Genomic DNA, 16,117 nt, shown 5'->3' with positions numbered 1-16,117 from the left:
ATGGGGTATTTAGGCTCATGTATGTGATGTAAATCTGTTGTTAGAGTAAAAGTGTCCCTTTTTGCTGTATAGCCAATAAATCAGCATCTCAGATCAATAGATTAACATGAGACAAAATTGCAGCAGACTGGTTGGTATTGATTTTTACATTGTACATAATCAAATGTTAAAATATGTTTGAGAGTACATCTACAGTTGTTGCAATGGGTTCCTTTCATCTCAGGAGAGCAACAATAAGCATAAATAATATAATGACTAATATTGGGACTGCTCTGTAAATCATTGAGAAATGAACATTTTAGTCTAGAGAATCCAGGAATTATTCATACATGAGTTGTGGAAACAAGCTTTCAGCAGACACTCGATTATAGTGATAACTTTTATAAGCCTCCGCTGTATTGGATGATCTATATCAGCGAGAGGTTCACCTCTCCACTGGCGATAGCTTTTATCTGTTTCTCACATCGCTCTAGTCTGTAACCATAACTTAAATTGCCTGTCTCTCACTATCAGGTGAAAGCAACAATCTACATCATAAATTTCAACATTACTGCGGTGCGACCTAAAGTACCACTCCATTTCACAAGAGTAGAGAATACCTGAAAATCAATTCTGTTGATACACAGGAAGACCTGCCTTTGGCGTTCATCTGCCTTTTAATCAGTGAAATTATATTCGCTCGTGGTTCATGGAAGGTATTTGATGGATGCTCTTGTCTTGTCTCGTCTTGTTGTCACTGTTTATATGAAGTCATTTTTCTTGTTGAAGGATTTTAGACATTTTATAGGCCTCCATTTATCCAATTTAGCCATTCTACATTTTTTGGCACATCTCGTAAAGGGTGCCTTGTGCAATTAAAACTTTTTAGGGTTTCATAAAGGAAGATAACAAGTGTCTGTTGAGGCGTGATGAGCAGTTCGATTCAGAGCACAAATACTAACATCTGATTTGATTTAATTTACTTATAAAGAATATGTTCCACTACATGTGCTCATCAAAAACTGGAAGAATTGGCAACAACAAACTGTAATCTCTCTCAGATGCTTCAACATTTATGCAAAATCAAGTCTGTTTGATAGCTGACAGTCTTGCCTCATACTCATCTACTGATCAGATATCAGGCTAACCTTTAAATTAATCTCAGCTCTGGCTCTGCAGTGTGATTATCCAGAAACAAAATCGCATTTTTCTCTAAACTAAGCCTGAACATTGCTTTTCTCACTACAGATAATTGCTGATTGTACTTGAACTGTGCCCAATTATCAGCTATGTGAGCAAATTAGTCACATGCAAATGAATGATTCATTAGCAGCAGACTACTGTATGTCAAATTTAGCTGCATTTGATTACAACAGTATTACAATGCAATAATGAGAAGATGTATAATTTAAAGTGCTACTTAAATGTGGATTTCATGAATGTAGAGCAAAAAGATCCAATTATAATCAACCGTACGACTGCATGCCACAGTGTAGTCTCATTCTTGTTCTTATCTTTGTGATGATGCTTGTGTGGAGGATAAAAGCAACAGCAAACAAGGAGAATTGTGGGGAGGAATAAATGAATCATGTTCTGTTTCATAAGGGAATAGAGCAAGAGGCATATGATTATACCACAGTGCATGTTCTCTAAATCATGGTACAGTAAATAATCATAGGAGACACTTACTGAGATTACAGTCTATCCTGATACAATCTGGTGAGAGAGAGAGTGAGATGGTGAGATTAAAAGAAAAAAAGAACAGCACAAAAGAGGAGAATATTTCACATCCTTCAAGGTACATTCTGCAGACAGTTCAGTGCTTTTCAGAGCCCACCATCCGGGGACAGCCTCGAGAGTCTAAACCGCCACTTTCCTCCCTGTAGTGTTTATAACAGCGAGTGAAAGGAAAACCTCAGCATGTGTCTGGCACTGCTGGAAGCACGATAGAACAGATCAAAGTTGGGATCAATAAGAGTTTTATTGACCATAACAACAGAGGCGTACCAGTAGTATTTTTAGCATCCTTATCGGCTCTGATAAGGCGGCTTACATTCACATCACATTTACGTCTGTAAACCAATTTTACTGCTTGAGATACCACGATGGTTTTACTGACACGTGGGGGTAATACAGCAAACAGGCTGGGTGAGGAAAATTGTCTGAAGCAGATACCAAAAAATGGAACCTGTGGTAGATTTGGTAGAAGATTAGCCATGTGAAACCAAATAAACCACCCAAAGAGGCATTCTGCGTTATACAATGAGCAGGTGAGAGTGGCTACTGAACAATACAATAGCATTTGAATTATAGTGATCACTGGAATTATGCAGTATAGTATCATCTCAGTTTTAAGACATAGCCCATATGTGATAGGATTACTACAAAGTTTTGTTTGGGATTGACTGCATGCATTCTTAAACGATGCAGAAAATAATGAGATTGATTAATGATTAATACTACTGAAAAGATAATGACTGGTCTGGAAAATGTATTCTACTGTATTGATGCACCTCTGCACAAGAGCCCAAACCTTGATCTGCCTTCACTCTTAAATTCAAACTGAACATATCAACTGAAACAATCCAGTCTCCTGCTTGCACTGCAGGCTTGATGGTCATATATTTTCCTAGTTACACACAGAGAAAAAGGGCGATTTGCACAACCTGCAGCCACAATGAACCTTACACTGTGAGAGAAAAAAAAAAAAAAAACTGCTAATGTTTTCTCATGTCTACATCAGTGATTATCTTCTAAATCCATCTGCAACATTTAAATTTCTGGCCTCAAAATGGATTCACCCACTCAGCATTTGCATGTTCTGAATAATAAAACCGATTTATCCAACTGTACATGAATATATTGGTGTAAGTCATGTGGCTGAGGAGTGCTCTCGAGCTGTCAACCATCACAGAGCAGTGGATCCAGACAGCCAGAGACCAGAGTGACTTTCTGCTGCCGGTATCTGTGTGGGTGTGTGGGTGTGTGGGTGTGCGTGCGTACGTGTGTGTGTGTGTGAGTGAGTGTGTGCATATGTGTGTGTGTGCATTACTGGCACCCTCTATTCAGTGAATGAGAGGGGAGGGAACTACGACGGTCACATTCGGTGTGAGCAGTCTAAGTGGTAATATCTCAGAGTAATGACGGATCTGGTCTCTGACTGCCTTCTCCTTGAACTGCAGACAAGCCATTGAAGGGCTGAAAGAGCCGAGATGGTCAGATGGGACCTGACCACTGGATGAACTGAGAGAGAGAAAGAGAGAGAGAGAGGGAAGGAGAGAGAGGGAGAGAGAGAGAGGGAGAGAGAGAAAGAGGGGGAATATACACGCCTACAGTTGCTTAAAAAGGCATTAAACCCCTTGAGGTTTATTTCATGGCTTTTTAAATGGTAGATGCTGCATTCTTGATATGTTTTATCAATGGGATAATATTTCTCTTACGGGTGTATAAAAATACACATTTTGCTGTGCTCCAGCAGCCGTATGGTTATGGTTTGATACTTGTTGTTTTCTTTAGCCTTCCATTCTACCTCGTGAAAATTGAAAAATAATTGTGCTAAAAGCGTGCTGTCTGAGCACCTCAGTGGCCTGGTGGTTAAGACACACTGGCACTGATATATTGTACAAACACAATGTCGACAGTCAACAATGCGTGGCTTAAAGCAAAAGTTTTGGGAAATATTTCTATGCTCTGTCTGGAGTAGGGTTATGTGAGAAAATCAATATTAGCATCACATTTGCATGTTAAACATGAAGCTACAGTCAGCTAACAAAAACCAGTGCAAACACGACAGTTTACAGGGTTATGTATCTGACTATTTGTTGGCTCTGAGCTGTTGCCAGGGAAGCAGCTGAGATTCAAACAAGTTACTGTGTGCAGCCAAGAAATAGTCTGACAAATACAGTAAGCCCCCACAACACTGCAAATTCTCCTACTTGCACTTTTGCGGTAAATTTAAAGAAAAAAGATATTACGAGTGGACTGAAGAGGTGGTGGTTTTTTTTTTTTTTCTGAGCTTACCAGCTATAGTCTTATGTATCAAGGCCAGATACAAGTGTAGTATTGATTTTCTCCTTTCCAAAAAAGGTAAAACTACTTTCAATCCATCCATAGTTCAACCACTTTTAAAAAAGTAGTTGGTAACACTGAGAAGAGAGAGGACTTTGCTTCAGGATTTGAAAGAGTACAACTTCCAGTTTCCTCCCCCTCCCTCTCTGCTGTGGTTCAGTTCTGACTCCAAAGCTCTCCACAGGGGAGGCGGTCGTGCACGCTCAGGCTGACCTCGGCAGCTGAACAGGTCTGGTGTACAGTGGTACATAATCTGGTGCCCACAGCTCGTGGGCCATACTGAGCCAGTCTGCTTTGGAATCAAAGGAACCTCTTTTTTTCAAAGATTACCCGTCTCATGTATTGCTGTCAGGATATAGTGACAGTTTCAGCGAAAAAGACAATTCTCTAAAAGGTGCCAACTGTTGCTTTAAACCCCAAAGGATCTCTCTCTAAAACGCAAGATGAATGAAACCATGGCTTTATATGAAAGTTCAAGTTTTAATCTGCAATAATTTTTTTAAATTGCCAATTTTCTACAATTACTATTATGTTGGAAGGAATTTTGAATGAAACAACATAGCTGTTGTAGCAGATGTTAGAAATAGTTTTCAATACCTCATATAGGCAAACCAAAGCATATTTAGCAAATAAATAAAAAAAAAAGAAAATTGTTGAAAAGTATGTCGCATAACTAGATCTAAAACTTAAATTATGTTATCATTTGATTTGAAACTGATTTGTAGTTTATTTCACTGATTCTCCAGTTAAATAAAACTGCTCAGGATAAATGTGACACAACCATCATATGAAAAAAAAGCGATAAACTCTGGCAACATACAAAAGAATCAAGGGATGTATTTATTCTTTTTTTAAGCAACTGCAGTTATTGTGTATGAAGATGGGTATGGGAGACAGAACTAATATCATGAGACCTCTAGCTAGGTGACACGCCCTAAAAGGTCAGCTGGTATTATGTGCTCGCATTTGCCAGAGCAGCATTACCCAGGTTCACAGTGAGCTTCACTCTGCCTCCGTCCAGCTCCAGACGCAGGGTGTCCGCTGACTGCTGAGAGGTGGTGGCCATCAGCAGTCCAAAGGCCCTCTGGGACATGAAGCGGAGGGACACATCCTCGGCCTCTGTGTGTATCGTCCTTGGCAACACCACCTTCAGATACATGCTGCCGTCATAGCTCACCGTAGTGGCCTCTATGGATTTCAGGAAGAGGAAGTGTTACCGGACACTGAAGCCCAGTGGGAATCACAATACTAAATTAAAAACACAAAGTGGCATTTATGAAATGAAACCCAGATTCTATTTTAGCTTATCTCAGGTACTGCATGATATAATTTCAGATTGCAGTTTTCATCAGTCGCACCAGATGGCAGAAAAAGCCTGGAGCATACGAAGACAGAGGCGAGATTGCAGCAGCAATCAAATTTCTGAGGGATTTATACCCATCATAGTGCAATAGAAGGGGGATTTTCATATATCCCTCATATTATTAGCTGCCAATGGATGAGTGTAATTTGGCCTCTCTGTGAGAAAACCATCTGCATGGTAAACACCGAGTGAATCAGGCCAAATCACCCTGCCGAAGCAGCACTGCATTTCTAATGAAACACTCAGTACTGGCAGCCTCACGATACTAACAATTCATTAATGAATCACTATACTGTAAGAAAATACCGTAGTTTACTTTTGAATGGCATAAATGAAAAATAACAGAATTGTCTTTTGTCCTGTCATTGTCACCTAGACTGCTTTGTGGATGTGTTGAGAGCACTGCTCTCATTTGAATAGATGTGGTATTATATATGTAGATGTAGAAATGATAGATAGATAGATGATCATACTGCCATTGCAAATGAAATTATTATTGTTTCAAGGCCTAAGCATTAAGCCCTGATGATGAATTTTCTTTATGTCTACATTTTTTCTCCATCTGTGCAGGCACTCTCCAGCCACTACACAGCTAAGCTAATGAATAAAATACTGGCCTAAGTGTGTTAAAAGCTTTGCAGCAGCATTTTAAAGTCACATATCCTCTCCATCTACTACCATCTTTCTTAGAAACTCTTACCCTTCTCACAGCTGAGACCGAAGTAGCCAGTACCGTTGCAGTCACAAATGTGGCGGTTCCAGCCCTCCCTGCAGTGTCCACCGTTGGCGCATGTTTCCCTGGCACACCTGACATGAGTCTCTTTGGTGCAGAAGCTGCTGACACCTGTGGCGCTCTGAACCTCTGCCAGCCTCCACAGGTTTCGGCTCTGTCCGTCAATGAAGAGGTCCCTCACACAGCCCACGTAGCCAATGCTGAGGGACGCTGTCCACACCTCAGGGGGGAGCATAAGGGCTTGGCGATCCTCTGGTAAGCCACCAAGATACATGTCCCCATCTAGGTCAAGGATCTCGCTGCCTTCATTAGCAGAAAAGGGGACGCTCTGGCTGTTCACGGAGATAAAGCCTGTAGGGCAAGCAGTGAGTCAACTTGTACTTATACAATGTTTTTGTTTGAGAAAATGAAGACAGGTGTGTGTGGGATGTGCTAAGTGAGAAGTGAGAACAAACTGTGAGATTGTGGAAATGGGCACTAGTCACTGCTTCTCTTAAAAAGTGCGGACTAAGAAGCTGTACTGCCAGTACTTAAAAGTTGATTTTGTGAGCCAAACACAGGAGCTAAAACTAAAACTTGCTCTGGGGAAGTGAGGAATTATAAATGACAAATCTCACCCTGATTGAGAATAAAGGAAATGTATTTATAGGAATGCGAAGGAAGAAATAGGGGAGGAACTATGAGCATTTTTCTGGTTTTTACTAATAAGGCAGACATTTGGATTGTACTAATAAGGCCCAATTTGAGGTAGGTGACTGTATAATTGGCCACTTGTGAAATAGAGTAACACGGATTTCAAAATGTCATACATAGATTACAGCAACTAAAAATAGCACTGTAATTAAAACCTAATATATATGCATGTTTCACTGCAGTGAATAAATAACAGGAGCATGCCTATGTGACTCTATCCATGCTGGCATATGGCGATTTCACAGCTAGGAACCTTTTTTCCTCCACAGCTAAAACCAGAGAAACACAGTAACAGAAGCAGACAGAAGGCTTCCCCCTGCCTTCACAGATACACATAATTCTCTTACCGTTGCGCCCTTTCCTCTGGAAGTCCACGTGGCACCACTCGCCATCATCGAGCCTCTTGTTACTGGCTTTAATCTTGATGCTGCCAGAGCCCATATCCATGACCAGGTAGAGAAATCCATCCAGCAGCTCTATGGAGAAGAAGTCGGCCCTGAGCTTCCTGTCAGGCTGTATACCCTGCAGACTGCCATGGCTGAACAGCAGCAGGCCGCTGGGCTCTGTGGTGCGGAAGTCAAAAGATATGGCGCCAGTCTTCTTTGTGTTCCACCTGGGCAATGTCAAGTAGGCAGACGGCGTGTCGAAGGTGACCGGCTCCAGGGCTTCCACATTCTCGCAGCTGAATATCAAGTCACCATGGATACTAATCTTAGGGTCTCGGTGCTCAGCCAGCCGTGACAGTTCCAGTCTAAACTCATTATTCTTGTAGACCACCTAATAAATGAGAGAGATGTCGTGGTGAGATGACAGCTGGAGACGGCAATAAATTCAGTGCAAAGGTTGAATATAACTCATCAATAAATACTAGAATCGATATAACACAGCAGCTTTCACAGGGACATGCAGCAGAAAACATTGTTGACTCATCCTTGAGCTCAGATTTGATTTCATGTCCTGAGTTTTGTCAAATAAACTTGCACCTTAATTATACGGATGTAGAAGCATTTGCCGTCAATCAAATCAATCACATGTCTCACTGAGAATCGCTTCTGACTCGTGCTGCATGTCCGTGCAGAGATAGAAGGAGCGCGCACAACTGAACACATTGCATTTGACTGGTTTTCAAACTCAAAAGATGACTGCTTTCAATTATTTGTGAGACAAGAGGTTCTTCCTCAAAACCCCAACAATCAGCCTGGTCTTTGATCTGGATGCTTTCAGGTTTACCAAACAACTTCTTCATTAACTACAAAATTGTCACGAGAAAACAAGACGGCAGCAAGAAATGAAACGCTTGTGAAATTGGGAAATACATTTAGATTTGGATGCAAATGTAAAAAGTTACATTTTAGATATTTTGCTGACTCACTCAGGAACATACAGTGGAATAATCTTACGTTTGGACAGGAGGAATCACAGACATAGGACCTGCACAATGATAAACTGTTATGCGTGTTTATATTGAAGAAAATCAAGCTCAAGCAGAGATGGTGGGTGGAGGAGAGGTGGACTCGATTCTTTACAAGCATAGCACACAATTTATTATTTAAAGAGCCACATTTAGTAAATGTAAGGGCATAAACATCTCTAAGCTCATGATGCAGTGCAGAAGCAGCTGAAAAATGGAGAAACTATGGCTGTACTAAATGTACAACAGATCTCCCTATGTCTTTGATGGATGTCTGGCTATTGATTTGATATTTCAGATCAATCAAAAGGAAAAAGCAAGAATTGCAAGACCCTTTAAAGACATATACTTAAATACAAGATATATAATACCCTGTTTACTTGTCTACTTTGCTAGCAGCTCTTTGTGCTGTTACTCCATTATGCTGCTTTTTTTTTTGGGGTTCATCAATATGCACAGCAGGAGACAACAATACTTGTCTCATTTTGTATCAGCTGTAAGTCACCCGCAGCCCACTGTTATCTGCCACACTACTCTGCAGCCAGTCACTGCCTGAGGTGACACACCACACTGCACAGAGGACTAACAGCAGAGCTGAGAGGCAATTTGAGCCAATATCACACTTCACAGTGCCTCAGTGTGACTAATTAAGCAGTGAAATCAGATGGTGAAACTGACCATCGAGAAATTAGTGTAACAGGCAATTTTTAAATGGGGGAGACAGTCAATCAAGACTTTACTTATACAAAGCAAAAACAGTTACAACTTGGAGCAGCACATTTGACAAAAATACATAGATGCTGACAAAAAAAGCAGGCTGTGACCTCTGTTGGGGCTATTACGTAAACCAAAAGACAATACTGGACATGGAATCCTATTTCACCAATTCAGATGCCTGTTCTATGTAACATGCATTGCCTAGCATGCAGTGACATAAGAATAAAGATCCTCTATTGTCAATTGAAACAGTTCTCATGTCTTTTAAGCTCAAGTAGTGAAGAATGACAGTAGTCTGAGAATAAAGACCTTCACTGCTACTAATAGCTGTGTGAGCACATTCTTCATAACCACATTGGGAACAATCTTTTTGAGCCTTAAAGCAGAGGAACCTAATGATGCAGTGTGGGATATCCTGTGGGCACAGATACTACAGAGCAATAAGCTGGTGACTTCAAAGACAAATTCATCTCTCTCTGCTAGCTGTTGTAGTCGCGGCATACGTCTGAAAGTGGCCATTATTTTTCCTGTACCTGATGAACCTGATGGCCTCTCCCTTGCAGCACTCGCATCTATTATCATGTAACATCTAGAGCGATTAGTCATGGCCCAAACTCTCTATATTCAATACAATAAGACAGATATCCCCCGAAATAGATCTACTGCAAATATTTTTCTTTCCCACAAGGATTAAGGTGGATATGTATGTGTGAATTCTTTCCACTCACCACCTCAACCTTTGTTCCTCTAGTTCATCACCCAACTCAAACCTCTGGCTCGGAACTGACCCATCTCTGAACCTGGCTCCAGCCTGATCCCATTTGATCAGCTTTGCTTCTGCCACCCTCTTTTCTGGGACCTTTTGAGTTTGTCATCCCATCTTGATGACTCTTAGTCCCGTCATACTCTCCCTGCAAGCGTACAGTAGATCTGTGTGACTCTGCTCAGCACTAGGAGGTCTAAACACCACCATGAGCCAACAACATTGCCCAGAGAACAGAGGTTGCAGCAATGGCAGTGGTGCTGGGACAATAACCTGTCCGTACACAACATCTAATTCTCATTTCAGTGTATTCATATTGCAGAGTAGTTATGTAGATTCTAAAAATCCTTCAGTTATTGCTTTGCTGCTTTAAAATGTTGATGTTATGTACTTTTTTTTAAACAAATGCACATTTATCTGTACTGCAGAGTTTAATGGACAAAATTAGACTGTGTGGACTATGAGATTTAAAATGAAAAGTCTACAGCATGCCAGGGGCTCTCTGGGGCTGTACTAATGCACAGCGGTGCTTTGAGCAAAATGCTACCATCAGCAGGCTAACATGCTCACAAAGGCAATGCTAACCTGCAGGTGTTTAATGCGTCCAATCTGCCAGTTTCACTGTCTTAGTTTGGAATTTAAGCTAGAGTGCTAGCATGTGTTAAGTACAACTGTGGCTGCCGGAAATGCCATTAGTTTTGCAGGTAGCAAATTTCACAGCAATCCATCATATATTTCACTCAAAACCACATGTCAACCTCACGGTGCAAGAGGAAATAAAGGTCTGTATGATACATCCTTTGGGCAACCATGGATGTCTGTTCACATTTCAAAGCAATCCATCGAACAGCTGTGGAGATATTTCATTCTGGACTAAAGTGGTGGACCAACAGACCGGCCAAATGACAGTGCCATCCATGACATAGAAATCATGAATGTAAAGAATTTGTCCGTAACTTCTCTATTTATGTGTCATATGGGACTAAGTTGTGAAACATAGATTATTTGTTGCTGTCTGAAGATTTCAGTTCTCTAACATAAATACATGTGACCACGCATCTTTGCGATTTGGACTTGGCAGGTAAACCTGTGAGTGCCAATGAGAAGAAAAGAACACATACAGGCAGACAACCATTCACACTCACACTCACACTAATGGGCAATTTAAACTCACCAACTGACCTAACCTGCATGTCTTTGTACTGTGGGAGGAAGCCGGAGTACCCAGAGAAAACCCCTGCAAGCATGAGGAGAACATGCAAACTCCACACAGAAAGATCACAGGCTGAAACTGCAAACCTGCCGGCCATCGGATTTGAACCTGTGAGGCAACAGTGCTAACCACAGCACCACCGTGCTGCCCACAGAGTCACCAGCGACATTATAATAAGTCATCAATGCACTTTTGACAAGACAATGTGACAGTCTTTAAAATCAGCTGCTTGTTATGCTTTACTCCAAAGCGCCGCTGTTGTTACCAGCTTAGTCAGGTTATTTCTCCTCTATTTGCCTTGTGCATTTTGTGTATCCTGTATCTAAGTGATGTGTCTCTTCTGTCCTTGGTGCATTGTACTCCCAGCTGAATCCCATGCAGCTGTAGTTAATGGGGATCAAGAGCAGAGCCCAATAACAGTTTATAAGCATTTATGGAATAAATGGTCTTATATATTTTGCTGCACACGTCTCTGACAGAGGAGAACTTATTTGTCTGAGTTGGTATTGTCCCCTAAAAATATGTAGGCTATGCACCCAACTGCTACCCTGACATGAATGCTATTTTCCACTTCACTATTTTATTTCAAACTATACAGCCTTCTTTTAGCCATGTCTCCCCCTAATCCTTCCTCGGTAGGAAAAAGCATTTCTATCCCTTTAAATGCACATGACTTATTTATTTATTTATTCAATAATATTGTTCGCTTCATTAAAAATTTGTAAGACTAGGCTGAAATTGGGCATTAACCCACAATTCACTGCTTTGTCTAACCTTACTGCTGAATAAATTATCTTAACTTGCTTGCTAAAGATAATCAATGTGACAGGTACAGGCATGACTTAAAAAGCTTTTTTAAAAAAAATGGAAATAGTGAGGAAAACTGACTTCAGATTGCATTTCAGGAATGAAGATGGGTTCAGAGGATGCATCTGTTTCTTATGTATATTAGTGCTACAGTGCGTTCTCAAAGGGATTCCCGTAGGAATCTATAAATGCTCTGCACAGCGCAGCCTTCCATCTGAATGTTTCTCCTTCAAATACCCTACAACGGGAGAATCGATGTAAATGTGAGGGGTGATTTTCTATATGCACAACATGCTGTGCTTATAGGATGGGGTAGCGCTATCTAAGGAGGGTAGGATAATGTTTCCAGTCCTCTACTGGGACCGAGGTCAAGCTGTACTCACATCTTTGAGACAGCCCATGAAGTTGTTGCTGACCGGGGAGCCTGGCAGGTCGGCCGTGTTTAGGCTGCCCCCTATGTAGAAGAGATCATCAGAGCCCAGCATGGTGTAGTCCTCCTGAGTGTAGCCGGTGGTGGTGAGAATCCCATCCACTAAGATCGTCACCTAGAGGAGCCATTGCAGGAGGAGGGTGTGAGAAAAATGAATGACAAGACATGGAGAGATTTTCAGTCAAACAGAAAGAACCGGCCTAATTATTTCATGCTTAATTTCTTGATTCTAGTAGAGCTTGCATTAATGTTGGATCTTGAAGGCAATTACAAGAACAGCTTTGAGGGGTTCACTAATCTCAGCTGATCCCTGTTTCTGATATATTAGCAGGATTGCAGTGGAGTCAATATACCATAAATATGCCTTCCACTGATATTTTGGCTCCAAAGCACTATGAATGCTACAGTATACTCAATTAATTTGAGATTAAAGATATCAAGACGGCAGGCTATGTTACTTGTATACTCGCAGCAACAAAACAAGCTCATTCTCATATCAATCTCATCAGTATACTGAGACAATGGAGATGAATTGCTGAATGGTGCTATAGGAGAAAATATAGGATATGCCTGTTGCCATGACAATGAGCAGCCAGCACATGCGTGCCTGCATGAAGGTAACAGCTGCCACTTTGGGGGAGTGGAAACAATTACGACTTCTTTGTGAGTGAAAATGTTTCAATTTTCAGCAAAAAAAACTACTTTGAATTAAAACTAAGAAATGACAGCTCCAACAATGTTAAAAAAATCTAATTGTTCTAATGTTTCTGGGTAATTACAAACCCTTTAAAAATGCAGGGCTTGAGTGGAGAGAAACTAATTCACATGTAAGGAGAGGAAAGTGCAATAAACAGCCCCTGCACTGTGTTTATGCACCTGCACTATGTTTACTTATTAATATAGTGTTTGATTAAGATTTAACTTTGAAACAGCAAAGATGAAGGTGACACTGAGCTACATGTCTGGACATCATTATAGATTAAAAACTGCACATCCACCACCACCACATCCAACAGACCACGACCTAAGTAGATAAAGCTCATTCAGAATAAATTGATCATAATCACCCAGCCAGACCTCAGTAAGCAAGCACAAAACAAATCATTCAAAATCAGGTTGTTACAAGCCAAAGTCTTTTGTATCTTGAGAATTTAACTTTGTGGAATCTGCAGAGTTTATTTTGTAAAATCACAGGTATGTTGAAAGCGAGAGGACAAGAGACAAAAGAAGGACCTGACATGGTATGTTCAGGTGTCAGGTCTCTAAAACGAGGTCCTGCCTCACCATTCTCTGCTCCTGGCAGATATTGATTTCTGTCCATCTAGTGGTGAAACCTTCTGTGTCTTTGGCTTAGACAGTGGACAATGGCGGGGCTTTACTGTGGGTTGATGATACTGCACATCAAGAAACTAAAGAAGTGCTTTCATGTCTGGAAATTGATTGATGCTGTATTCTCTTTCACTCCACAGAACGTCTAGAAAAGCATGGCCAATTTGTCATAATGAGCATTACACCATATCCTCAGATAGTTACTCCACCAGCATTTTAAAATCACAGGTGAAGGATGAATGCATTGAAAGGTAATTATTGTATTAAGCACAAACATCATTAATTAGAGGCACACTGCAGGGTAATATTCATGCTCCAGTCTTGGCTTGTGCACTAAGAAACCGATCTTTCATCATATTTCTCCATAAACATATATATCACAATGCAGAGTTAGAGTGAGAATTGACTTGAGTGTTTATAAGGAGCGAAAGATAATCTGTATACATGTTAGTGTGTACTCGACAGGCTCATAAATAGGTGGATGCATCATTAATAAGGGTCACAAAAGGGGAGAAAATGAGCACCAATCAGTTTGCCCACGACAGTAAAAGAAAAGACAGATGGAGGGGGAGATAGTAACAGGAGGAATTCTAGCCTGAAAAACACCACCGGATCTAATAAAATGTTTCCACCAGCGCTCTCCAGGGAGTTACAGTTCTCCCTATCTACATGTCAGTGAGGTAACTTATCTGAGGGGAAAGCAATTTACACAGGGATCAAATGCACGGCTGAAAGCATAAGTGACGTTGTAAGCATTGGATTGCCGTTCTTCTGGAAGCCGGGGTAAGGAAATAGATGGGGAGGAGGATGCAACTTTATATGCAGGTTAATGTGACAGGTTTAGAATATATTGGTGATGATGAGAGAGTCAGATACGAAATGAGTCCCACTTTAGCAAAGAAATCAAACATTTAAATGCATTGCACACAGCAAAGCTCAGTATAGAGGAATATGTTTAGTTTTGTTAGTGTTCGGGTAAATTTACAAAGCAAACGCTTTATTTGCCTCAAAAATGCTCGCACTCCTTTTGCCTTCAGAAGCCAAGTTTCTTTAAGGTTTCACTATTGTGCTTGAAATGAAGTACAGGGATCTTGTTGGATCTTGTGGCGTGACGTGTCCCCCTACCGTTATTTAAAATGCTCTTCCAGTGTAAGAGTGTTACCACAGCTCAAAGGAGCTCTACTTGAGTTGATACAATTTGTGAGCGTCAACATATTGTGCACACTTCCCAATACGTGCCAAGTGTATTGGCAGACGGAAGCACAACAGGCGTGCCGACACAGCGAGTTGATGCTCCAAAAACATTTAGGAAGCACAGCTATGAAATTTTGGCATTGACATTGGCATTGTCAGGTATATCTGATGAAGATGTCGAAAGAATAAATCGGAACATATTAGCATATTAGTCAAAGAGCTTAGTGTGGCTGCGCGTTTTTCTAGGACTGATATTGGTAGCCAAAATGTTGTTTGCTGGTTTCAGCCAAGAAGTTCTTAAATCCCATTGTACGCTACTGATACAGCACCAGAGTAGGTAGTGAACAAAAGGTGCGTTTCCATCCACCTGTTTTCATGCCCATTTTCAATATGCTCATAAAAAACACCTGAAGCGCGAGGACTGAAAAATTTCGAATGAAAAAAACAACAACAAAAAAACCCTCAAAATATCACAAAAAAAGTTTTTACACTTGACTGAGGAGGAAAAGTTGATGTATCGAAAACAGCAAAATGTAAAAAAGTCAAATGGACACAGACATAATGAATTAATCATGATGTACATAAATCATGTGACTTCACTAAGGAGATGAAAAGTAGCTGCAGACGAAAAATCTGATCTGTGTGGATCGATGAGGAGACTGTAACCTTCCTCAAATTAATGCAGGAAACAAAAAGTTTTCAGCATAAATTCACATTTTCTTCTGCAGATTTGTAAAAGTGGTAAAATATATATATATATGTATAGCAGTGGTGGGCCGTCAGGGCCAGCAAGGCCTTCTCTGCTGGCCTAAACTCAGAATCACTGATTTACGTTTTAATATTTTCCCATTAATCATTTTAGACTATTCCTAATAGTCTATGCCCTTCATTTCACAGCGTGTCTCTGTGTCTCTGGGCCAGGGTGCTTCCAGCAGTGTATGTCTATATGAGCTTTTATCCAATCATATTTCAGCCATCATGTGTTGCCAGGCTCAAAGAAATCTGCCCTGAGGCCTTCAGAATCAAAAGTGCAGGCGCCCATAGCTTAAAACACATCGCAATGAAACTGTTGCTTTAACCAATCAGATTTCGAGTTGGTGACCCCAGGGCCTTCTAGCAGGCGTACGATGACGTTAGTATTTTCACGTCCTCTGATTGGCTGGTCAGAGAGCTTAGCCAAAGCTGGCAATTCTTATCTGTAGCGATCTGCACAAGTTAAAACTTTATCATAATCATAAGTATTAATAGCAGTTTTTTTAACCCACAATAGCTGACGGAGGAGAAGATGTTAATTTGGTCGCAGATCTACTTAGAAATCCATTTTCAAGGCGGACTTTCCAAGAAAAGCTGGACATTTTGAGGAAATGCTGACCCACCCCGAAGCTAGCGAGCCTGTCCCAGCTGGGAAAAGGGTTCG

General features: G+C 40.9%; 1 protein-coding gene across 1 annotated transcript in view; it reads right to left on the bottom strand.

Moving 5' to 3' along the window:
• nrxn2a (neurexin 2a) overlaps positions 1–16,117 on the bottom strand; it is an 86,931-nt gene that overhangs the window by 56,258 nt on the left and 14,556 nt on the right. The window contains exons 6-10 of the mRNA XM_070843142.1: positions 12,131–12,292; positions 7,184–7,613; positions 6,111–6,494; positions 5,032–5,235; positions 1,669–1,695 (exon numbers count right to left, since the gene is read on the bottom strand). Coding sequence (XP_070699243.1) covers positions 1,669–1,695; positions 5,032–5,235; positions 6,111–6,494; positions 7,184–7,613; positions 12,131–12,292 — 1,207 coding nt within the window. The remainder of the gene's footprint in view (positions 1–1,668; positions 1,696–5,031; positions 5,236–6,110; positions 6,495–7,183; positions 7,614–12,130; positions 12,293–16,117) is intronic.

Source organism: Pempheris klunzingeri, chromosome 14, assembly GCF_042242105.1.
Source record: "Pempheris klunzingeri isolate RE-2024b chromosome 14, fPemKlu1.hap1, whole genome shotgun sequence".
Taxonomy (NCBI): Eukaryota; Metazoa; Chordata; class Actinopteri; order Acropomatiformes; family Pempheridae; genus Pempheris; species Pempheris klunzingeri.
This window is presented reverse-complemented; position numbering and strand designations above follow the sequence as displayed.